We start from the raw sequence: 23,513 nt of genomic DNA on the forward strand, positions 1-23,513 counted from the left end.
TCAAACTTTTTATTCTTTAATTAATTGTCTTGAGAAAAATGATTTTTCCGGAAACTTCATTTCTTAAACAAATAAAATAGCTTTAAATAATACTTATGATAGTAGGCAATCCTACACGAAATTAATTAATTTTTAATAGTTTTATATAAATAACATACATACAACTGAAAAAGCTAAATTAATTAGTACTTACCATCTCCTCTTATATCTATCTCATCATGCACCAATTTGAATTTCCTCCTGCTATATAAATGAACTTCTGTCCTTGTCTTGCTTCTGTCACAATATTGATAATAACACTGAGAGCACTGATATTCCGACTTTAAAACACTACTTGCACCATCTGTCCCGTCCTTACTTTTGCTCTTAAACCAAAAATTAAGATAGATTTCGGCCACATCGAACACACTAGTTATGCAGATCATTTTGATGGCAGTTGAAGGCGATTCTTACTACGAAATGATGCAAACCCTGTCGTAAATCTGCAAGAATGCCGAAAGCACGTTAACGCAGCACCAAATAATGTATATAAGCAATTCACAGCTGATGCAACTGAACTGTTGCGCCCTGTTGAGGGTGAGAGTGAGAAGAGGCGTAAGTTTAGAAGTGGAGTTCCTGCAGTTTGACTGCAACGGCGCGAGGGGAAAACATTGTAGCAGAGCGTATGTGAATGGCAGGCAGATAATTAATAGACTTATTAGGCTAGGAAGGCGAAGGCTGGATGGTGACTGGCATTGACTGGAGCGAATCGCGTTCATAAATTGAGTACCCTAGTTTGCGGAGGGTTCAGATCTCATTTTTTATTATTCTCTTTTTCCGTTCTATACTCCCAGGTCGTAGTAGCAGTCGATTTGATACACATATTATAAAAAGTGTTCTTATTTTTGATACGGAAATTTTTGGTTTAAATAATGTTCATGGTAAAAATCAACTGCATAATTAACTGAACAGCTTTTATGTAATATTTTAGATTATTCTATCTCTCTGCTTTATTAAATTAATTTTTTATATTCGAATCGAAATAAAATGCATAAAATAAACTAAAAAGTGTAATTTTCTCTTTATTTTTAATAATTTAATATCATTCATCCTGGTACATTCATCGACATATTAAGGCACTGAAATAAACTCTACATTACTCTCGAGGAACAGTATAACAACTTCATTTTGTGTTTCACAGAAAAAATTATAGATTCCTGTGATCCCAACATAATACTGGTTGTTGAAATTTAAAGACTACAAAAACTCCTATGTAAATAATTAAAATGGCAAAATCTGACACAACCGCTCATATCATAGGTATTGCTCTCTTCCAATCTTTTAACGTTCGACTAGCATAAGGAGAGTAAAGCTCCTTAGACTAGCACAAAGGAAGCGTTCAGTTTTTGTCACACTTTTTTCTGTTGAGATACATTTTTGTGATAACTGCTGCCAAGGCTAGGAGACCCACTGACACGCCGCCGAGGATAGCAGCCAGCGTAGTGAGATCAGGAACATTGCTCGGAGCGTAAATAATCTGCCGCTGCACGTCCATCCACGGCACCCAAGTGTTATTGTAGAATCTACAATTTGAAACAAATTTTAAATAAGAGTTTATTAAAACACTCGAATTCAATTGGTTTTATTCCCATTAACTTCGGTCGTAATTTTTTTAGTGCTTATGAAAAGCACTCAGTATTGCTCAAACGTTAACTAAATTATCTCATATTTATTTTGTTTGGCAAATAAATATATAACTTTAAAAAATATTGTTTTCTTTCTTTTTAATCCATATTTTGAAGGCTTACTTTGGGTTGCCAGCGCTATCAACAGGAACATTGGCAGCTGGAACGGCTGTCCTCCGCCACCGCTCCAAGGCTTGGGACAGACTCATGGCAACCAGAGGTCTCACGGCTGACAGGTCGACCAACTCACAAGGGTCGGCTATGATATTGAACAGGCACGGCGACACGAGTGGGTTGCACCTGAAATTTTCTGCTCCCGACGGCCTCTTTTCGCACTTAATTTCGGCCTGTTCGCGTATTTCCATCACTTCTGTGGCGGAGAGTCGAGGCCTGGGGACTGAAACGGACGATATGGCAGACCCTGCCTTGGATTTCAGAACCACCGAAGCATCGTATTCGGGGTCACTGTAGCCTCGGGAGCTCTCGCCGTACCACGAGTCGACTCTTCCGTTTTGTGTAGTACCTGAATCGGTCAAAAAGGGTTAAATTTAAGTTTTTTTTAAATTTAAAATTAATAAACAGGCAGAAAAAATGGTCTCTTTTTCAAACGGTGTTTCCCCAATAATTCGGTAAGCTTGCTTCTGTTCAGTTTGTTGCACAATATTTTAATCTTGGCCCCTCCCAAGTGCTATTAAATCCACGGACCACTGCGTTCGCAATTCACTTAACGGATTTGCGAATAAATAGCAGAAAATACTGCGAGCAGTTGGAAGGCCACTGCTGTCACGATTGCAACAAAAAAATACAATTATCATAATATTAAAAAATTCAGAGGTCACATATCTCTTGCACTCATTAAATGCAAAGAGCGCCTTGTAGTGCCGTCCAATTATTTAAACAAAACAATGGGGCTCATCAAAAGTTAATGACATCTGGGCACCTGTAATGTACTTCCAGCCACCCTTGGTCAGGGCTGCGTACTGGTCGACCTCGTCGATGTTGTGCAGAACCTCATTGCGCGGCGACGTCGTGTTCAGGTTCAGCGCCGTCCACACGTCGTAGCCGTCCAAGCCTTTGTCGCGCAGGACGGAAGGGTCGAGGCCGGCAGCCGAGATCAGCGTTGGCAACCAGTCGGTCATGTGCATCAGCTGGGTGGCTACGCGGCGCGTATGATTCAGCCAGGGCGCCCACATCGCCGCCACCCCGCGCACTCCTCCCTCCCAAGGTGATTGTTTCATCTGGTTTAAGTTCAAAATTAACATAATTAATTACAATAAGGACTATGAATATATTTATAGGGAGATTATCTTGCATTAATAAATTAATCTTTGCAGTGCGATGAAAATGACTTATAGGAAAAAATTATATTATTATAAATTCCTAGCGCTCTCGTTTGAAATTTATTTTTGAATAAATTTAAATTATAACAAATTAGGAAAATTATACAAATTAACCTGAGGAAAATTCATCCATCTATACTTTTTAAATTCTTAAAAATATTTAGAATTAACCTCAGACAGAAACAGCTTGAAGAATAATTAAAATGAGATAAAAAAAACTGTAAAGAACAAATATTCAACCACACTTACACCTCTCAAAGGCCAGTTTGATCCTCTGTTCGAGTGGATCCCGTATGTTGGAGCACCATTGTCAGAAAGGAAAAGGACAATCGAGTTTGAGAGCATCGATCTTTTGCGAAGAGCCTGAATTATTTCTCCGACCGAGTCATCCAACTCAGTGACCATAGCTGCAAGAAAAATAAAATCCACTTACAGATTATATCATGAGTGAAGGAAAAACCACTTAAAATAATTTTAGCGAAATTAAAGGCCCCTTCACCTGCTCGTGTTCGCGAACTGGTTCGCGAGTGACGTGAATGAAGCAATCATTGTGAAATTTTACCTGCGTACATTCGCCTGTCGGGATCCCCGATGTACGCGAACCTGGCCAGAGTTTCGTTTGGAGCCTGAAACGGGGTGTCTGGGTTTCCCGTGTGCGGGGCCAGGTGAGCCATGTACATGAAGAGCGGCTTGTTTGTGTCGTGGTCCCGGATTTGCCGGACGGCCTCGCGCGTGAAGACACGAGTCGAGTATTCGCCCACCGATGACCAGTCGGTGTTCAAATCACGATGCATGTCGTAGCCGCGCAAGTTTTCAAACTATTGCGGTTAAGAATTGATTGAATCTGAATAATTTTTTCAGGAGATACTCACTGTGGCTTGAGTTTCGTGGCTGTAGTAATCTTGATAGCCGTTCCAGTAACCATAGTGTGAGTCGAAACCTCTGTTAGTGGGCAGATATTCGTTTTTGAAGAAGCCGAGATGCCACTTACCGATGGCCCTGGTGACGTAACCCTCGTCCCTCAAATACTCTGGCATTAGCCGCTCACTCAGGGGAAGTCCCCGTGGTTCATTTTCTAACAGCACCAAATGTTGCATGCCTGTGACAGTGAAACAAAAAGGTGTAGCATTGAAAATGTGAAAATGATGATGAGTCTCTTATTGCGCTAAAGTAGGTTTTTTGTGACACTACCTTCCGTCTCGAGTGAAGAAATCAAATGTGGAAATCGCAATTATTTTCAAAGCAAAGTAGATGATATTTTACTGTAACAACTCATGTCTGTTTTTACATTCGAGAATTTCACGAGTCATTCTGGCCATACCCACAATTTCTATTCCATTCTGCAAATCCACGAATCTCAATAGCGTGTGCCACCCGGTGCGACACAAATGGTGGACATGACTGTGAAACTATTCCTTTATTTAGTTAAAGCTGCGTTGCAAATGTAACGTGAAGCACAAATTAAGGACATTGACCAGCAGTTTGAAGGAGGCGAAAGGCGCTTTTGCTTTTTCCTACCAATTAAAGTGTCCAAAATCATTTAAGCATGTTGTCTGCGCGTCAAGCTCTGCCAAAGTGAAGGCGTATGCTTAACAGATATGGTTTGCTTTCCAAGTCTAACGACCCTGCACGGTTCATCAGACAACTTGACCTTATGTCGAGGTCACTAATTAGCAGAGCGACAAAACTCATGATATAAAAACAACCAAGCGTGAAATCCTGGCCAAGCTTTGATGCATTAAAATTATTCAAAATTATTTCCTGATTTCTGCGCAACAGAACCGTGAATGTCAATATCAACATCTCAATGAGAAGGGTGTGTGCTATAATCTGCAAAAATATACGTATTTTTATGCAAAATTTCACTCTGGTCTTTTACTTAGAACGACGTAGTATATTTTAGACTATAACAATTGAACATTTTTAAATTAAAAATACGCTCCTATGTAATTTTTCTTCCACTTAAACCTTTTTAAAAAACATACGAAATTTGTCTTTCTTACCTGTGTGTACGGGGTGTTTTCCTGTGAGGAAAGCTGCTCTGCTAGGAGTGCAAAGAGCTGGCACATAGTGGTTGTTCAAAATAAGCCCATTGAAGGCCAAGGCGTCGATATTGGGAGTAGGGATTTGATTTCCGCCGTGGAAGCCGACATCGTTCCAACCCTTAAAGAGGAAATAGAAAATGTTTGAAGCCTCTAAGAATGATTAACTTCTCAACTTTACAATTGTGGTTGCGGACAAAGAGGATAGACGCATAATTACAACTTGTGGCCAACTTTTATTTTTTTATATTTATGTTTTGCGGGAAAAGCGCCAGTGCGTAAACATAGATATGAAAAACTACGCAGGAATGATATCAAACACGTCGATATAAATTGCCCTTCAAATAAATTTTATTGACGTTTGCTCACCAGGTCATCAGCCAAAATGACAATGATGTTGGGCTTTCTGCTTGGGGTAGCTTCGATGTCCGATGCATTTGACCACCGTGGAGCCAGTATTAAAGTCAGCAGCAGTACAAACCGCATCTCTGCGTCTGGTGGAAATAGCGGAGACAACCATATTTTAGTAAAATTAGCTCCACGAAAGCAAATTTCCAAGTTAAAAAAAAGAAGCTAAGAAAACGTCAACTCTTTAGTTCATATACTTATTATTGTATGATAAACAAGTGTATGGTTAACCTTTAGAAAATTGCTAATAATTGTACGTTGCTTTTAAAACTCTTTTTACTGAGCCACACAGGAGTCCAAGTATATGCGACTTCGTTTCTCTAGTGTCATTCCCAAGGCGGCTTTATCTGAGACGCGCAGCGTACAAAATATCCCTCAAACCGCAAAATGACGGCAGGAGGTACAAGTTGAACACAAAAATAGTACAAGCATTTTTTATTGCAAAACAAGTAGGACTCACAGATAAACGTATGAATTCAAGTGCATCTCATGTGCAAGATTGAATATAGTTTTATTATTTTACTGCCCATTCACTAAGACAGTTCTTTGTTGAAAAGAATAAATTTGTGTCAACGGACTCAATTGCTTTTGCAATGCATTAATCGTTATATTTTGACTTACGTAATATTCATAATCGGTTTTTGATAACTGAGCTCTCTTTTTACAATCCCGGATGATTTTGAAAGTTTTTTTTAAATAATGTCCTGAAGTTTCAGGTGTTAGGAGCTTTACAATATTTTTATTGCAAAAATTTTATTACATAAGGGGTTGTTTGAGACAAATTTTTTAAAAAGGGGTCAGATATCTTCAAAAACTCGAGTTTAAATATTGATATTAATGAAATCACTTATTTACAGCTTTGGTTCAAATTTATAAGAAATTTTCCTAAGCCTGTCAAAATATAATTGGTAATGTTTCTGTCAATATTTGAATGGAAAATAAAATCTTTAAATATTTGAATGAAAAATTATTAGAGGACTCACAATTTTTGTGTGCACAATACACTGCAGGTCAGTCAAATTTGTTGCTCCTATTTTGTTTGACAGATTCGCTTTTGATTAAATTACTCCGCTTCACGTTTCCCCCGAGTGCGCTCCTGTGTCTCGCGGGAACGGTGCCGGTGCTAATGAAAGTAAGTGGCTGCATCCATGCGCTTTATAGCCGCGGTGCCCACCAAGCACAAAGTAGTGCTGCGATTCATGGCCAAGGTTGGGATATACCCAATAGCGCAAACGATACTCACACACACACTCAGCCAAACCGCACCGGGGGAAGTCTGGATTCGCAGGATTAGCAGAGATAACAGCAAAAACCGTCTGAGAAAAGAAGATGCAAATAAACTCAGCTAGACAAACGAACTCGCCGAGTTTATCAACCTTTTGGTGACCAGACCACAGGGATTTGGTTTTCGGAGCAAAACATTTGGAACGATACTACCGCAGATTTCCTGTGTTGTTGCCAAATGGACAAATTCAAAGCACCGCGGTCTATTTTGATAGGAGGAATCGCTTTAAGGAAACAAGATTATTTGAATTTGATTTTTTCTATTACCATAGCTGCTAAAAATCTACTTTATTAAGAAGTGGGCGCGCAACATTTTTTGTATATGTCCAACATTGAACATGAACCAGGATAACTGTCTACGTTTCAGGTCATGACTTGAGCTCTTTCCAAAATTGTAGAAGGGGAAGGATGCAGCTATATACAGTATGTAGCAATTTGTTCCAGGCTACCACAATTTCTCAATTGTACTGAGCGGACGCATCACGCAAACAAAATTTAGTAAGATATGCCATGCTCAAATTGAAAACGAACACGCTTTATTATTACCGTCAAGTGACGCACTCGAGTTTGATTGAATAATGTAGATGAAATCAGATTCGGACATTTCCTCGTTGACAATTAAAGGGGTCATCTCAATATCCGAAGATTGTTTCATATTGATGAGAGAAGGCGACTTTCCTTGTGCACAGTTTATTTAGAAGAACAAACTTAACAGCAGAAAATTCCTTGGATTCGTGGGTAAAAAGCATTGAATGTGTAGTGCCCGCCACCTGATCTCCGACAGGGCGCCACGAATGTATTAAATTGGAAACTGGAAGAACCGCGCTTCCCTTTGTTTGTGTCGTAACATGAAATTAATTATTAATTTCTCAGGTCTTAAGCGCAAATATGAAAAATTGCACAAATTCTAGGAAACTCGCAAACACTGTCCATTAGACCCCGACTAATGGCATTTTCATTTTTATTTACGAGAACAAAATATTATTAATATACAAGCCGACTTAGATCGAGCAGCGCAAAACAACGCAGGATGCCACTGAAATTAGGTTGTGCATATGTTTTACACATAATTTCATTTCCATCTTTCGTCAGCTTACGCAGCGGGTTGTATTTTTTTAGGCGGGTTTCGTGTGTCATTTAGTTAGCCAACTTATGCAAAAATATGCGTTTTAAACAACAAGTCTAGATGGTTTTTGTAGGTATAATGGTTGTTGGCGAGTCGAGAGAGGACAAATCTCACACGCCAGTTCACTTGTTAATCATAAAAATCTCAAGGCCGCAAGCAATTATCAACTAGTTGTAGCCGCTGGTATTGTATAAAACCGGGCTTTGGAATAAAACTCGGTTCACTCCCCCAACATTAACAATATCCGCTCTTTGATTGATGGTTCTCATAACGCGAATAATTTGTTCCTGTCTATCGGTGCTTGCGGCAATAATTTTGCAAGTATTCAATTCTCACTGGACTGCTATTTGAGCTAACAGAAAAAGGATGCAGAACGTTCTGTTTTTGATTCACCGATAATGACATAGGGTTTTTTCGAGATTGACGTAGATGAAATTTCGCCAGTTGCCAACCATGTCCTGTTATCCACTGACTTCATTATGATAGCCTGCAGTCTCGTGCGGATTTCCCGTCTACGCCGCCGCTCGTATTAAGTTAGCATTGTGCAGCTCCTCTTCTATTATGAAAGATTGAATGAGTCATGCACAATGATATGTGGTCTGTAAAAGATATTAAATGCGGCCACTGTTGTATTATCCCATATAATACCACTGCAAATTAGGAGATGAATTTAGGTTTTGTTTATATACAAAATACTTTTGATGTACTTAATTACATTTTTCCCAACCCAGCTTCTATATACACAAGCTTCTGGTTCATAGTTTTACTCATTTGTAATTTTATAATATTAAAGTAAATTATTCAAGTTTAAAAACTTTAAATCCATTTACAGTAAATATTATTGGACCGTTTTCATTTCTAAGGATTTCATCACAATGAATCAGCACTAAAAATACCAAAAATTGAGTTCACAGGGACTTCAATTTGTTGATTTAAAAAATCGTGTATTATTTTTTTACATTTTGAAACTATATTATTCAGTATTTTTGTCCTAGAAATTGCTACAGTATAAATAAAATTGATGTTCTTGATTCATTGTTTCAATATGAGTTGCTTCAACAAAATCATAAATATTTTGCAACCTATATTGTTTTATACCCTGGAAAATTCTGCAGTTAATAATGAGATTATAATATGTGTTATCTTTAATGCCATAAACGAAGTTCAACCTCACCTTACGATTAAATTATTAACTTTCATATATGGAACATCGCAGGTCAAGCACCGATTAAAGAGTTATAAACGTAATGTTAAGTCGGTATTTTAAAATGTCTAGCAAAGTTACGCGTTGCAGAGGAAGTATGCGAAATTGATGGCACACGCGGGCGACGTGCGCTTTATCCGCTCCGACTCCGCTTCGTATTGTGTCAGGTGTGTCAAGGGCAATGAACATTCATTTTAGTTAAAATGCTGCGAGACAACAGTGGAGCGTTAAGCGCCAGCTTTGTGCGCTACACTATTAGTTGCCGGTTCATTTCAGTCACGCATATGTATGACCTGTTTAATACACACACATTGTGCATTTATGGGCGAGCGTTACATATCAATAATTTGCTCAACGTGATCTTGATCATTGTTGTGCTTTTGATATTGAAGAGATTTGTGTCCGCACGTCGTGCGGATAAACTTCATGCACCATTAACACGCTCACTTGTTTTTTTCAGTTGCGCAACGCTAACTGTTATCTATCTATCTTGTTATATAATTTTATTGCTGTGGATTTGACTAAATTTGTGCCACCAAAACCAAAATTCGAGGCAAATGCTGTGCGGCAACAGCTTGAGTAAAAACCTTTACTTTCCCTCTCATTGAAACTATGTTGTCATTATTTGTCAAAATGCTACTCTTTCGAATGCATTAAGTGGGGCTTCAATTTTGTCTGTTAACATTGTCTTTCCATTCCATCCGTTGCCGAATCACTTCCTATATTGTCTTAATGCTATTTTTTGTTGTGGTCCTAATGAGTAGAAAGTTTGAGACGCTACAGACGCTATGACAGGTGAAATTAAAAGTCTTCAAGAGAGAAATTTCAAATACGTTGGTGGCAATATATGGGCTGAATATTACACCTCGAAAATGAGTTTTTGACACACATTCCGACATAGTACTTCCAGCAGTTAAAATATAATATACAACCAGTCCAGAAGCAAGGGCATGCACGTGATCGCAAATTAATACTGTTTTATTATTTCAAGTTTAATTTCTATTGCTTAAACCTTCTACTAATTGTAGATTAGATAAGATTAGCCATTTTTTATTCTTTGAGTCAACATTTACAGGGGCAATACATTTAAAATACGTCAAGCTAGATAAACCTAACTCACAAAACTAATTCTAATAATATTATCTTGTATGTTTATTGTTAGAATATTTTTTATTAGATACGGTGTACAACAACATGAAATTTACCATAGGTGACTGAGTTGCTTCTAATAATAGATTTACAAAAACAGAAGCTTATTTTATATTAGTGTACTTCAAATACTTTGCTCCAGCACACTATTTGTTGGATCTTCTAAATCACGTGATCATCATTTTTGTTTTACTACACTGACTAACTTTTTGTTTTTCTAAAATAATTGTGATTACCACAAACATTTAAGTTGAAATTTACGTGCATAGAATTTATAACTAAATTGAGAAAAGGCATTTCATTCAAATCTCTGCTAAAGAATAATGATTTTAATGTATTTTAGAGTTTGAATTGATCAACACTATCTTAGTTCAGTTCCATATCGTTATATTAGTACCAAATGTTTGAGGAACAAAATTTTAAAGTAGCTATTTTTTGCTCTTTTTATCCCTGTCCGAGGACCGGGAAGGGTGCGCTCCGCACTAGCACTGATGCTGAAACCCGGGTCCCAATAACACCGCGAACGGATAACATGTGCGCACTATAGGCCGCACAGGGACCCAGTCCACTCAAGGGCCACTTGCCTCTTATGTCTTATATACATAATTGTATATGCATATATTTTGTGCGTTCATGAACCTGCTAAGTTGCTCACTCAAAACTTTAAAAACTTCTCTTTAAACTGAATTTATATTATTTTATTTTTAATTTCTGCTAGATCATATAAATCAAAAAGATTATTTTTATCAATTATGCAATAAGAGCGACACTTTTGAATATGTTGAATTAATGTTTATATTCCTTTTATGGAATTATTCCTTGACATATAAAGAATGAAAAAGATTTTGTCACAAAATATTAATTTTTGAATTTTTCAGGAAGTAATGCATAGCAAAAATAATAAAAATTCATAGTTTAACAGCATAATTAGCTGTAACAGTACATTAAACAGAATAAACCATCGAACTTAACTAATTGCAACCATCCATAATTTAAACTAGAAGCAAACTTAATTACGTAATCGCTACGCTTACCAGAGTGAAATGAGTGAGTGCCGCTAAATTCACGCGTGGCTGTGTGTTTTCGAGCACCTGTAGCAAACTGCAAGGGAAAGTGTTTGGCGCGGACTGATGAGAGCGGAGCACCCGCCGACTAACAAGCAGCTCAGGACCCACCTGACAAATAATTATTTTTCACATAACATCGCACGAGGTTACTTGTGACACCGAGTCGCAGAGTGAAATGCTGTCTTCCTGTACGCTAATAATCCAACGGCCATAAAGCCAAAACGTACTTTTTATTCTGCACCATTAAGCTGCGAGAGATAAAACCTATCAAATCAACTGGCTGCACAAAATAAACAAACACGAAAGGAATTAAAAATTGCGAGTTCTTGGCTGTCCTTGTTTTTTTATTATAGGTTTGCAAGAGTTCCTAATCTACCTTTGTTTATTTTGGTCGTTTGTGTTATTTCGCAAAAAATGTATAATTTTTTAGGATCTTCTTTACAAGAAAAGTATCCGGTTTTATAAGATTTCTATGTCAATTTATTAAGATCGTTGGGCACCATTTTAACCATAATCAAAGCAATCTTTTTGTCATTTCGACAAAATATATTAATATCATTAATTATTCGAAGGGTTATTTTTATTTCCTTGGATAGTTTATTTTGCTTCAAGGTAGAAAAAATATTTTTTATCTGAAATGAAAACTGGTTATTTATCAAAATTGCTCATAGTGTAAGGCGTATGTGAGTGAGTGTTCCTAGTGCAGCTTAATTCCCCTCCTGACCAGGCCCATTCCGGCTCTGCCCTCCTGGGTAGAGTTTTAGTGAGATGTTTGCCAGGAATGGTGCCTTTTCTCACTATTTGCTTTTTTAAATTATATTGACAAACTGTTTTTTAACATGTATGTAAATTTTACTATGAGAATAAACAATCAATTATTTTAGATCTTTACATTGCCCTGAATTTTGTTTCTTGCAAAAATAAAAAAATAACTTAACAACCGAGAAAGATCTCAATAATTTTTTGAATTAAATTTCTCTGTTATATGATTTTATTATTTATAATTAATAGGGATTAATTTTTATTAAAAAGCTGAGTAATTTGAAAATTAAAACAGTTACATTATTTAATTTTCCCCTTAGGAATGAAAATGACTAAAAAATCAACCCAGGACTGAATGGTCCGGAGAATTGTTTGGTCTTACGTGGGACTATTTGATCCTACGATAAACCAGATAGTCCCTGCAAAATGGATTGTTTTAGTCTTTGCTCAGATCGACACTTAAATTTTCGGTCCGAGCGGATCGAATTTTTCCGACTGGGCTGTGTGTTTCAATTTTTCAGTTGGTGTATAGCTGTTTATTTTAAAAAAACGGCCTTTTTATATTTTTACTTAAAAAATTCTCACGTGGACAAATAATTAACACATGTTTACTAGAATGTTAAGAGATGGTTTCAAACTACCATTTGATTCTTATTCACTTGATGGTCCCCAAATGACAATTATGTTGGAAAAAATTGTAGACTATTTCACATTCCCCGTAAATAAATTCCAATTTTTTAAAATTGATATTGGTTCAAAAATGGTCACATTGTTTTCGTAATTTGAATATTCAGTGAAGCTTCGTCGTTTTGCGATAGCAGATGATGTGAATGGAATCTTGAGTATGATTTAAAAGTCTGTGTCGACATCTGTTTCAGCGGCGATGAAGCACCATCGAACACGCCGGTGAACTCTGCCTTGGAGGCTGTCAACTATCAAATGATAAACAGAGGCGCCAAGCTCGTCGAGCGCACCTGCTGGACTGCTTCAGCTTATGGGCGATATCTTTCGACTGAAATAGACAGGAACCAGTGGCGAGCATTGTTCTTTGTGGGGCTGAGATGGATCGAACGACGACAGAAAAGCAGGTGAGTGAAAAAAACCGATTTCAGTTTTTATATGCTTCATCTGCTGCACCACTTATCAACGTTTTACTCCTTGTCCGTCAAATCACTCTAAGCTCTATTCTTGTCTACGTTTGCAATAATCAGTTCGTTATCATATTCCGGCTACCACAGGCTTTAATTGATTAGGTGTAGCTCGTATTTTCTATTTCAGCAGGCTGTGTATCGTCAGACAAAAAAGCGCTTCCCTTCAATACAAGCAGTGTATATTTTTCTCCACACGGACGTCTCGTCATTCTACACCCAGTCGATACTTTTCCACTCTCTGTTCGATGAATACAAATCAATGACCCATTTCCTCCTACCATTTTTATTCAAGAGCTGATATTGCGAGCGCCCCTCGTCACAATACTCTTTGGTAGGGGTTTCGAGTATATATAAAGAAAGTAAAGATGAGCACGCGGAGTGCTGGCGGGAAAGCCGAGGCTTTTAGCGATTAATGACAAGTCAAATATGATAAAAACTCGGTAATCTACCTGTATTATCAGCTACCGACTGTTATATCAGCCGCTTGGATCATAATTTATTGATGGTTATATAGGATTGATTTTGCACCTCAACTGTTAATTTGAAAATTCTTAAATGATTATATATCACTATTTCCAGAGGGATATTTTTAAGAAATTATCCTAGAACAATTGTAGGAAAGATGGAGAAGTATTTATTTTGGTAAATTTCAATTTTTGCAACGTAAAAATTTGCTTAAAAACATTTCCACAGTTTTAAGTTATTAAATTTTACTCTAGAATAAAAAAGACTGTTCGTTGAAGTCGTTGGTCAAAGGAAGGAGATTTTCCAAACGAATGAAGTTGACAGGGGCAAATATTAACATAAATTTCACGGATAAATTGTATATTCAGCTTTGCTCATGGAAATTTTGGTAAATCTCTCCCGAATTTTGTCATATATGAGTATTTTTATAGATGGAGTAAGTAGTGCCTTCATCTTACAGATTCCAACCAGCCCGTTGGCTCGCATTGTTAAAAAATTCTCAGGAGTGTCAACGCAATGGGAGGTATTTGAGCAGTTCGGAGATCTAATACTGGCTACCCAATGTCAGAGATGGCAAAAAGTGGTTAGTTTAGTGACTCGAAATGCTCAAATTGCTCAACGGGCTGGGAGGCGCACCGGCGCCGACTCGCTACTTGCTAGTTTGCACCTTTCCAGCATGCGTGATTTGGCTTCACGGGACGAATGTCTAGCGTTTCAATGCAGTCCTCGGTGCGGAGGCAAGTGGCCCTTCAGTGGGCTGGGTCCCTGTTTGGCCTGGTGCGCCCATATTATCCGTTCGCGGTGTTATTGGGACCCGGGTTTCAGCATTTCGTGCCAGTGCAGTGCGCGCCCTTCCCGGTCCTCGGACAGGGATAAAAAGAGCAAAAAAAGGATCACCGGTAAAATCATCGTGATTAAGTGAATACACTAAAAATTCAATTCAAATTTTTGGTGGCAGAGATGCCAATTTCAACATTTATTTAACCTAGATCTAGAAAGAGTTCCGTTTCCAAGTTTTCTGAGACAAAATATAATACTTATCTCTTATTTTTGTTAACTAAGACTTAATTTAATTCATGGCTCAAAGTTGACTCTAGCAAGTGGTCGTTAAAATTTGCTGTCCCTTCGTTTATCAACGAGTTATTTTTAATATTTATCCTCATCTAAATTCATAGATCACAAACTAGTGCATTACAGAAATTTAAGTTCCACAATTTAAATTAAAATAATCAGATATTTACACCAAATAATAATTAATATCAAGTTTTTTGGGAGTTTTATTTGATTTTTACAATTTTCACGGCACGTTCAAATTTTTGCTAGAATTCCTCTCGTTCAAGAGTAATGTGTTGATGAAATTAACAACGATTTTCAGAATGTAGAGAAACCTTTGCCACTTGAGCCAATAAATGACTTTGGAGCTGATTTTCCAGCAATTCACACGGCAAGATGACTAAAAACATCAACCTGTGAATTTCAATTTTTCAGTTGGTGCGTATACATAGCTGTTTATTTTAAAAAACGTCCTTTTTATATTTTTACTTTGAAAAATTCTCACGATGACAAATAATTAACACGTTTGCTGGAATATCAAGACATGTAAAAGCAAGACTTCCTGCGTAATTAATCCATTTAAAATAAAAAATTTATGAAATTATGTTTAACTCCGTGAAGAAATAAGCCATTTCATTTTTGAGTTTGTGTACGATTTTTTGCTCTTTAACAGTTTTTGTGCTATATATAGTTTAATTTTTCAACCAACTGCACGGTAGTGTGAAGTGCAAAATCACCTCCATTAGTATATTTTTTATTTTATTTCACGTTCTCTGCTGTCCATGTTTCCATTTCATATGAGAGTTTTTTACGAGTTACGAGCATTCCATTTTACAAACGATGTACTGTCATTACTCATTGTGCCGTCGTCGCACTCACACGCGAAATAGCCAGACCAGATTGACCAAGCGTCCAGCTGGTGTTCCGGAGGTTGCATTACAACACCGGATTTATCTCCGCCGAGGGACATTTATATTTATCTCTGCTGCTGTTGCACCAGCAGGAGCCCTCATGTGTCTGCCGCGTCGCAAAATATCGAATTCTTCACACCCCGTGTGGGTGGATAGGGCTGTGCGAATGTTGTAAATACAGGGTGGCTGCTGGTGCGCGTGTTCGCCGGTGACGTCATCGGTGCTGGGCACCAATGGCTGCACACACGGCCCTACGGGAAAGCAAGCAAGCAAGCTGCAAGGGCCTGAAGGACCACCAAGAGACTCAGTCGGGTCGACGGGCGGCTCAGCGTCCACTTTCATCCCCTTCCGTGTGCAAACAGGCAGCTACGTTGGAAGGCAAAATCCTAAATTTCCTCAACAACCTCTCGCCGCTCACGAATTCACTAAGGGAGCTGATGGTGAGATTGCACCACGTATAACCTGTTATTACTTGACTTGAAAAAACGGAAAAACCCGTTTGTTTTTCTAATGTATTGATTGGTTTGCGATTCAGGTATGTTTGTTTAACAGCTGATGGCTGCAGTGGACGTGATTGGTAGTAAGAAGGATTATTTTTAAAAATATTTTCCAGCATTATTATATAAATATAAATTGTTTTTATTCATTATTCAGATTTAGTTTTGTTCATTGTATCTCTTTTCAGATAGATCACTGCTTTCTACCGGGATTTTGTTATAAAAGTTGTTTATTATTTATTTCTTCTCTTAAGTCCTCGTCACTGTGCGTGATAGCTGTAATTTATTAATATCCCTGTTTATTCATGGTATGCATGCGATGAAAACTTGACAATTGTGACATATATTTGATTACAGGCGGTTGCCAGGAGAACAGAGAAATATAAACTTCAAGCTGGGTCTATTAAGCAAATGAGTTACAGTATACAAATACAAATTAAACATTCTTCAGCTATCTCTCCTCAAAAAATTAAATATATTTACTTATTTATGCCTCTAACATCATACTATACATAAAAAAGAGAGAACAAGCAAAACAAGGCCTATGCTAAAACACTGTCACACACACTTTAAAATATTTGCCAAAGATGAACTTTGAGGTCAGATGAAAAATACTCGAATTCATATTTTATATTTTGTATTTGTTAAAAAAAGGAAAACCCCGTTTATTTTAACCTAATTTTAAACATGTTAACCGTTTGTTTAACTTGTTCAACCTGAACTTTGATTTTAAAGACGTCGGGAATCATTATCCAACTCGCGAGTTCATCTTAACTACCTTTACCGTAATTTGCAGTAACGAGCATCATCATATCAAGGTGTAAATTGCCCTCCCAGCACGATCTCGGTGGCCGCATGTGTGTCTCGCACATTGATTAGGACCGACGCAGATGGGATGACGGGCCTGATGAAGAATAATGCTTCCACGAGAGCGAAAAGAGCGAGGTTTCAGCAGATTTGTTGCTAGGCAACTCTGTGGGCACGCTTGATATGCGGGTTGCATAAACGTAGCGCTCGCAGGCGTCTCTTCAAATAAAGTTACACAGCCGCTAAGATTTTATTGGCACAGCGCGCGCGTGGATTTGAATAAAAAGTCTCGCCTGCAAATTGGCTTACACCCCCGAGGGTAATCCCGTCGCCTAAAAGCGGTGGCTGCTGCTGCTGCGCCTCGGAGGAAGAGGAGGAGGAGGAGATGGCCTGAATCCCGGTGTCGCTATAATGGCACACGCATCTCGCTAGGGGTTTCCTACAAAACACGGCGCTGAAAGGGGAAAAGTGGCGAGCAAGTTGATACGCCGCTACCTTCGCGTAATTGTATTTTATGACACGCTATTACGACAATGTGGTGAATTTTTCAAAAGCTTTTCTCATTCTCTCCTCTAAAACTTTGCACAAGTTGCAGCAGGAAGCGCGGAATTATATTCTCTGCAGGCACGTACATGCCTGCTAAAAGCGAACGGGCTTTTATCTTTCGCTCGTAATGTTATGTCTTTTGACATGAAAGCAGATATTTCGTCCAAAACACGCACACAGCGCAAAGGAATCCCATTTTAATAACGTGCATTCCACGTTTTTAGCAGCTAAATTTCAAAACGATTTTTCTCTGTTAATAAAGGCATGCCTTGATGCGGAAAAGTAGCTGAAGCGAAGAGTCATTTGTAGGAGGATCGATTCTGCAGCATTCTAATTAAAACTTGGGTTGTTGCAGACGCGGCAGAGGGGTGGCGAGCCATCAGCAAACGAAGTTGTTCACGTGACGCCTCCGACGGACCCCCCGCAGGAATTGTACCTTCCTCAGGAGGACGACGAGCAGGAACCAACCGAGCAGGAGAGGTTGGCCGTAGTTGAGCGCCAAGGACGCAGAATGAGCAAGGCCCAGCTGAAAGGTGGAGGCAAAAACTTCAAAAACACACGCTCAATTAACTTTTTGCCTTCTCCGCCGGCATCGGCACTGCGCACTACTTTTTGCAACCCTCCTTTTAGAGTATAAATTTCCCTTTATCTCGTCCGGTCGACTACCTCAGTTAAAAGTTATTCTCTCATTGAGACGCGGCGTGCTTTGTGTTGCAGAATTCCGCGACGCCTTCCGCCTCTTTGACAAAGACGGTGATGGCAGCATTACGCAAGAGGAGCTTGGCCGCGTGATGCGTTCACTGGGGCAGTTTGCCTGCGAGAGGGAGCTGCAGCAAATGCTGCGGGAGGTCGACATCAATGGTGAGAGAGAGCCTCATTGTCTCATTGCTCCGTCTCCCTTTACAGAAGCGCGAATGAATGGAAAATTAGCTCCTTTAATGGGGAGTTAATCCAATTTAGTGATTCCAGCTCGCTAAGCGTGTGAGCACTTTAATTAGAATAGTTTGCACAAGTTGTTAATCAAAAGTGCGGTAAACTAAACACCATTAAACAACAAGTTATATGTACTCTACTCTGCATTCCGTATTAAGATGGGTGAAAATTTTTAACTTTTGTTAGGAATTAGTTTGTCCTAATTAATGAAATAATTTTAATACACGGTAAAAAATGAAATAAATGCATTTAAAGGAACTTTTTAGAAGACAAATGAATTTTAAAATTCGCTCTTAGAAAATATCTTCCAGGGATGGTATTTTGGGCTTGCGAATTTTCGTGAGGGACGGTTACATTTTGATAGAAATTCATCACTTGTTTCTTGTTTCTCTTTTTAATTTTGAAACTAACATTGTAAAATGAATTTTGTTGCAATGTGAAAGTGCCGCTGTTGAGGTCTGCGAGGCCGAAACAGCCTCTGAACAGTGTGAGAACGTGGTCTTTTTGAATAAATATTTCCTCTCAAATTTCACTCACAGCCACCTATCCAAAGTCAATTTTTTGAAGAGAAAAAGAGCCATTTCATTGTTTATTTAAATTTTAAAAACTGTAATTTGGTTTTAAAGTTTGCTAGCTAAATTTTTTGAGGTAATTTAAAAATCACGTTTGCTCACGCTTTAGAATATGCAGTGCATAAATTACTCTTTGTTGATGAGAATCAACAATTATACCCTATAGCTGTCTGCTGTGTAAGTTTCAATTCGTTTCACAACTTGCGTGATGTAAAGCAGAAGTTGCCCTTCTCAATCTCGAGACAAAACATCCGCGAGCTCCTTATTCCTTGCACAAAGACGAGTTCACTCAGCATGCCTGACGACGAGAACTTTGCACTATACACTCGTCCGCGCACCGAGAAAGATAGAAATATGACGCTGCAGACGACGTGCTGTGCTTAATTTTCCAAGAGGGTTGAATATGAATGTTGCAGAAAATTGCCGGGGGCGATTTTGTGTGAATGGCGATGGTGATTGCGCGCTCATTGTTAAACATTCAGCATCAGCCAGCTTTTCCCAGCGGCCCGCTCAGCACGTCAGACGCAGCTTTTTTCTCGCTCTCTATATCTCTTCTTTTTCAACTGGCTGGAGAAAACGCAATTGGCTGTGCGGTTGCTGCGTGCCTGTGTGTGCACATTCAACCCCGGCAGCTTTAAAACGAGCAATCGGAGATAATTCGGTGGTACTACGAGGGCGTCAAACTTATTTCGGCGCCTCATCGATCCCACGGCTCACTCGTCTGCAGTGCAAACAGCTTGAATACGGGCGAATCAGCCATAAAAGTGTGCGGCGACAGGAAAAGAGCAGAGTGCGTGGGATGGATCGTGATTGCCTGCTCGCATATTTCCCTATAAAAACGGCTGGCTTGATTGCGAGAGCAAAAGTGACAAATAAAATGACCTATCAAAATGGATATATGATGCAACGCGCTACATTTTCCACGTGGTTTAACTTAATACCCTTTTTCTTGAGTGTCATTAAATTTTTCCTATCTTTATGTCTAGGCGACGGGAAGTTCAGCTTTGACGAGTTCGTCGAGATCGTGTCGAATATGAATGACCAAGGCGAAGTGGGCACACCAACTAAGGACCAAGAGGAGAAAGAATTGAGAGACGCTTTTAGGGTAATTAATTCTTTATTCGATTTCTCTTCTCCAGGCCCCCAAGATACTACAGCTTTGGACCAGGACTCAAGTTTCCATTTTTGTATAAGAGCAGCTAGACTTTAATGAATTAAATCTTCATTAAATTCTTAATGTGTATAACAGACAAAATTAATGAGGAAACTTTATTCACTAATCGTTTATCCTTTGGCAGCTGATGACAAATTTAACTAGTTTTAATCAGAGTCAAAGAAATTATAAAGTTAACTGGTTTTTCACAGAATTTGATAGAGGAAAAACCTTGACAAGATAGTTTTGCAAACACGTGACTGTCAGCGAAATAAGGCTCCCATCCAATTTTGTCTGTTGTACACTTTTTGTAATAAGCAAAGTTTAAATCATTCAGTTGGGACCGACAGTTTATAATTTAAGCAGAGAGTAGGTCAGTTTTTAAAATTATAAATGCCTGCTCAGACTAAACATACAACTGTGATTAATGAATCACGGGGAATTATTTCTCCCGAGCCTCAAAAGTAAATAAAAACTATTTAACTTTGCCTGCTTAACAGAAAAAAATGAAAGAAGTATCAAGTTAGGCTTTCAATTTTTCTTTTCCACTTTGAGCATTCCACCGGGAGTTTTAAGCTTGGAATGGTATTTTTTGTGACTGGTTTCAGGTCTTTCGGGAATAATACAAATTATGACCTTTCCAGGTGTTTGACAAACACAACAGAGGATATATTAGTGCTTCGGATCTGCGTGCTGTCCTTCAGTGTTTGGGAGAGGATTTGAGTGAAGAGGAGAGTAAGTTGTGAACAAATATTTCGTAAGCCACAACTGACAATCTTGATTTTAGTAGAGGACATGATAAAAGAAGTGGACGTTGATGGCGACGGAAGGATTGACTTTTATGGTACACAATTTTGATAGATAAGCGTGTCGATTTTTGGCTATTTGTTTTCAGAGTTTGTTCATGCGCTCGGAGAGCCTGGCGAGGACGACGACGAAGATGATGATGACCTCGGGGTCAACGACTTTTAGATAAAAACACAAATCAAGGCTTCATGCGTACGAAACTACACACACACAATCGATTCCTCATTTCAGTCAAAGGTCACTGATTGATTATACACTACACTAAATATTTTGCAATAGTTTGACTTGGAATTTACAAAGGTTATTTCCCATTCAACTTTACCCTATCATTAAGAGGAAGGATGAGCTTATAATGCAACTAATCAACACAAAAAGTACATTTGTAAGATTTTAGTTAGTTTTATTAAGTGAAAATGTGTATTGAAATAATTCATATTACAACAGTTTCAATGTGAACTCTGTGTTATTCGAATGTTCTCATTCTACTCTCCAGTATTGAAACTATTCTCAACAAATAAATTGTCAAGCACTCAATTAAAGTCTCCCTTAGCAGAAGGGGGAAGAGAAATTCATAGATTTCTAATTTTAAAAACCAAATTACCAAGTGTTAAATTACAACCATCGAAGAATTCAACTCAGGAGAGAGACCAGTTTTCATTGACGAGCAACAAGTTCCGCTCTATCGATCACAGCTGGGATTAGTGGCTTTAGCAGGTCAGCTGGAGGTCAGCAGGTGAGGTGGCATGTGCCCAGTGTCTCCTAGGGCTCGCAGGGTCACCCGACCGCTCGGCTGCACACTCAGCCAGGTGATGGAGCCGTGCTGCAGAGAGAAACGCAGCCAAGCCTCAGGTGGAAACTGCAGAGCTCTGGAAGTGAAAAATGGCGCATAAAGTCTTAGACCAAAATTACTCCAATATTAAATTATACAATAAATTTAAATTATTTACTTATTAAAGACAAAATTAAAAAAATAGAGTAAAATAATGAAGTTATAATGGAACAGTTTGGGAGATTTATTAAGTACACTTTTCTGGATATTTTGTTTATATTTATCAAATAAAACTTTGATCATTTGAAATTGTCAGATTTTAGGAATCTAGACATACTGTGACAGCCTAAGGATTGTTTTTAAAACTTTCCTCATGAATTGAAACCAATAACTGATTTATACGCAGAAAAAAAGATTTGAGATAAAATTCCTTACCTGCACACAAAGTAGCGAATGACATTGGCATGGCAAACTAAAACATCGTATGAGTCACGCACTTGTGCAGGATCAGCTCTGTGGAAATGCTTTCGGAAGGCAGCTTCGATTCTCGCTCCATCTTCAAAAAACTGCTGTTGGCAAACCAGCCAATTCCATAAATTACTCATTTTTACACTAAAGTGCACCAGGAAATCAGTGATTGTTTCTTGTGCAATGTTTTGATTGGTAAAATTCCTTAGCTTACATGTTGCTCTGGTCTCCAATGTCCAACAGGAGGCTCGGGAGGTATGGGAGCACCTTCATGAAGTAAGGGGCAACTCTCACTGGGAATGTCTTTGTCCAAATGCTTGCCAATGAGGGCAGCGGTTTCGATAGCTCTCGTCATGGTTGAGCGAATCAAACTTGAGTACGGCAAAGCCAGTTCCGCCAGTCTTTTGCCAGTCAAGGTTGCCTGCTGCTGGCCTAATGATAAGTAAGAGTCGTTAATGCTTTTATCCGCTTTTATCATCCATTTAGTGATCAAAATCTTACCAAAATCTGTGAGAGTTCTTTCTTTGTCTGTTTTCCCAGACAAATTGTATTGTCCATGCCTGATGAGGAGAATGTGTCGAACAGCAGTTGCCTTTCCTGAAGAGGCATCCCCCTCAGGAACTTCAAATTTCCCATCCTTTCCTTTTATAGGCTTTACTATGCTATTAGGATCTCTCCTGAAATTAGAAACAGCTTTGAATATGCTGACAAGAGGTCTGTTTATGTAATTATGAATTCACCTGTCCCAGTTACTGTCCCACTTGGGGTGGTATTCTTCAACAGGAACGTGAGGCACAGTCCAGGAGGCAGCGACCCGCTTCTTCTCTTTGAATGCAGAGTAGAGAAGAAGAGCTCCTCCAGCGGCACCCAATCCACTGATGATGCTCCGCATGATGGATGCCTGTTTCAAAAATACGACAAACGAGTTTTTGCAGCTGAGGTGAAAGAAGACTGTGGTTGGCGCCGGCTTCACACCAAAATTGAATGCTGCGGAGAATAAGGAGAACCAGTTTCGTGAGTTCAGTAAAACAATTAAACATTCTTTTCAGTTTTTAGAGCTTGACAATGAATGGACTTTAGTTCAGTCCGGCTTGCTACGTAATAACTTCAAACATCTGAAATCGACGAGTGAGTTCTCCTCGGGAGAAATCTTACTCACCGGATGGTGCGTCAGAAAACAACAACACACAGATCTAGATTTTAGAGAGCCCTTTAATTAGAGCTTCCTTCGGTTCTCTCTTCCACCTAGCAAGTAAGCTAGCATTAAGGAGCAGTGTGAGTAGTGTGACCAGTGTGTTAAAACAGCGGAAGGCAAAGAGGGAGGGGAGAATGGGA

General features: G+C 38.7%; 3 protein-coding genes across 6 annotated transcripts; 1 reads left to right on the top strand and 2 right to left on the bottom strand.

Moving 5' to 3' along the window:
* Window positions 1-1,036: 1,036 nt before the first annotated feature.
* On the bottom strand, window positions 1,037-6,674 carry LOC135937845 (arylsulfatase B-like). Its single transcript, XM_065481127.1, has 9 exons — window positions 6,438-6,674; window positions 5,416-5,540; window positions 5,008-5,167; window positions 3,877-4,103; window positions 3,567-3,822; window positions 3,254-3,411; window positions 2,605-2,902; window positions 1,788-2,187; window positions 1,037-1,562 (listed from the first exon to the last, which is right to left on the bottom strand). The coding sequence occupies exons 2-9, from the start codon at window positions 5,530-5,532 to the stop codon at window positions 1,379-1,381; spliced, it is 1,800 nt and encodes a 599-aa protein (XP_065337199.1). The 5' UTR covers window positions 5,533-5,540; window positions 6,438-6,674; the 3' UTR covers window positions 1,037-1,378.
* A 6,303-nt stretch (window positions 6,675-12,977) lies between these two features.
* Window positions 12,978-21,509, top strand: LOC135934974 (neo-calmodulin-like). 2 transcript variants are annotated; one of them, XM_065476998.1, is made up of 7 exons: window positions 12,978-13,134; window positions 17,832-18,009; window positions 18,194-18,337; window positions 19,968-20,086; window positions 20,779-20,869; window positions 20,922-20,978; window positions 21,030-21,509. In XM_065476998.1, the coding sequence occupies exons 1-7, from the start codon at window positions 13,108-13,110 to the stop codon at window positions 21,104-21,106; spliced, it is 693 nt and encodes a 230-aa protein (XP_065333070.1). In that variant the 5' UTR covers window positions 12,978-13,107; the 3' UTR covers window positions 21,107-21,509. The 2 variants fall into 2 exon arrangements, with proteins under 2 accessions (XP_065333070.1, XP_065333069.1); XM_065476997.1 differs by lacking the exon at window positions 12,978-13,134 and adding an exon at window positions 15,845-16,066.
* Window positions 21,317-23,497, bottom strand: Pgam5 (Phosphoglycerate mutase 5). Of its 3 annotated transcripts, none has more exons than XM_065477001.1 (6): window positions 23,338-23,497; window positions 22,919-23,165; window positions 22,680-22,855; window positions 22,393-22,610; window positions 22,146-22,276; window positions 21,317-21,807 (listed from the first exon to the last, which is right to left on the bottom strand). In XM_065477001.1, the coding sequence occupies exons 2-6, from the start codon at window positions 23,068-23,070 to the stop codon at window positions 21,657-21,659; spliced, it is 828 nt and encodes a 275-aa protein (XP_065333073.1). In that variant the 5' UTR covers window positions 23,071-23,165; window positions 23,338-23,497; the 3' UTR covers window positions 21,317-21,656. The 3 variants fall into 3 exon arrangements, with proteins under 3 accessions (XP_065333073.1, XP_065333071.1, XP_065333072.1); XM_065476999.1 differs by having other exon boundaries at window positions 22,146-22,279; XM_065477000.1 differs by having other exon boundaries at window positions 22,146-22,279; window positions 22,919-23,079; window positions 23,338-23,488.
* Between the last annotated feature and the right edge of the window lie 16 nt (window positions 23,498-23,513).

Source organism: Cloeon dipterum, chromosome 2 (assembly GCF_949628265.1).
Source record: "Cloeon dipterum chromosome 2, ieCloDipt1.1, whole genome shotgun sequence".
NCBI classification, from domain to species: Eukaryota; Metazoa; Arthropoda; class Insecta; order Ephemeroptera; family Baetidae; genus Cloeon; species Cloeon dipterum.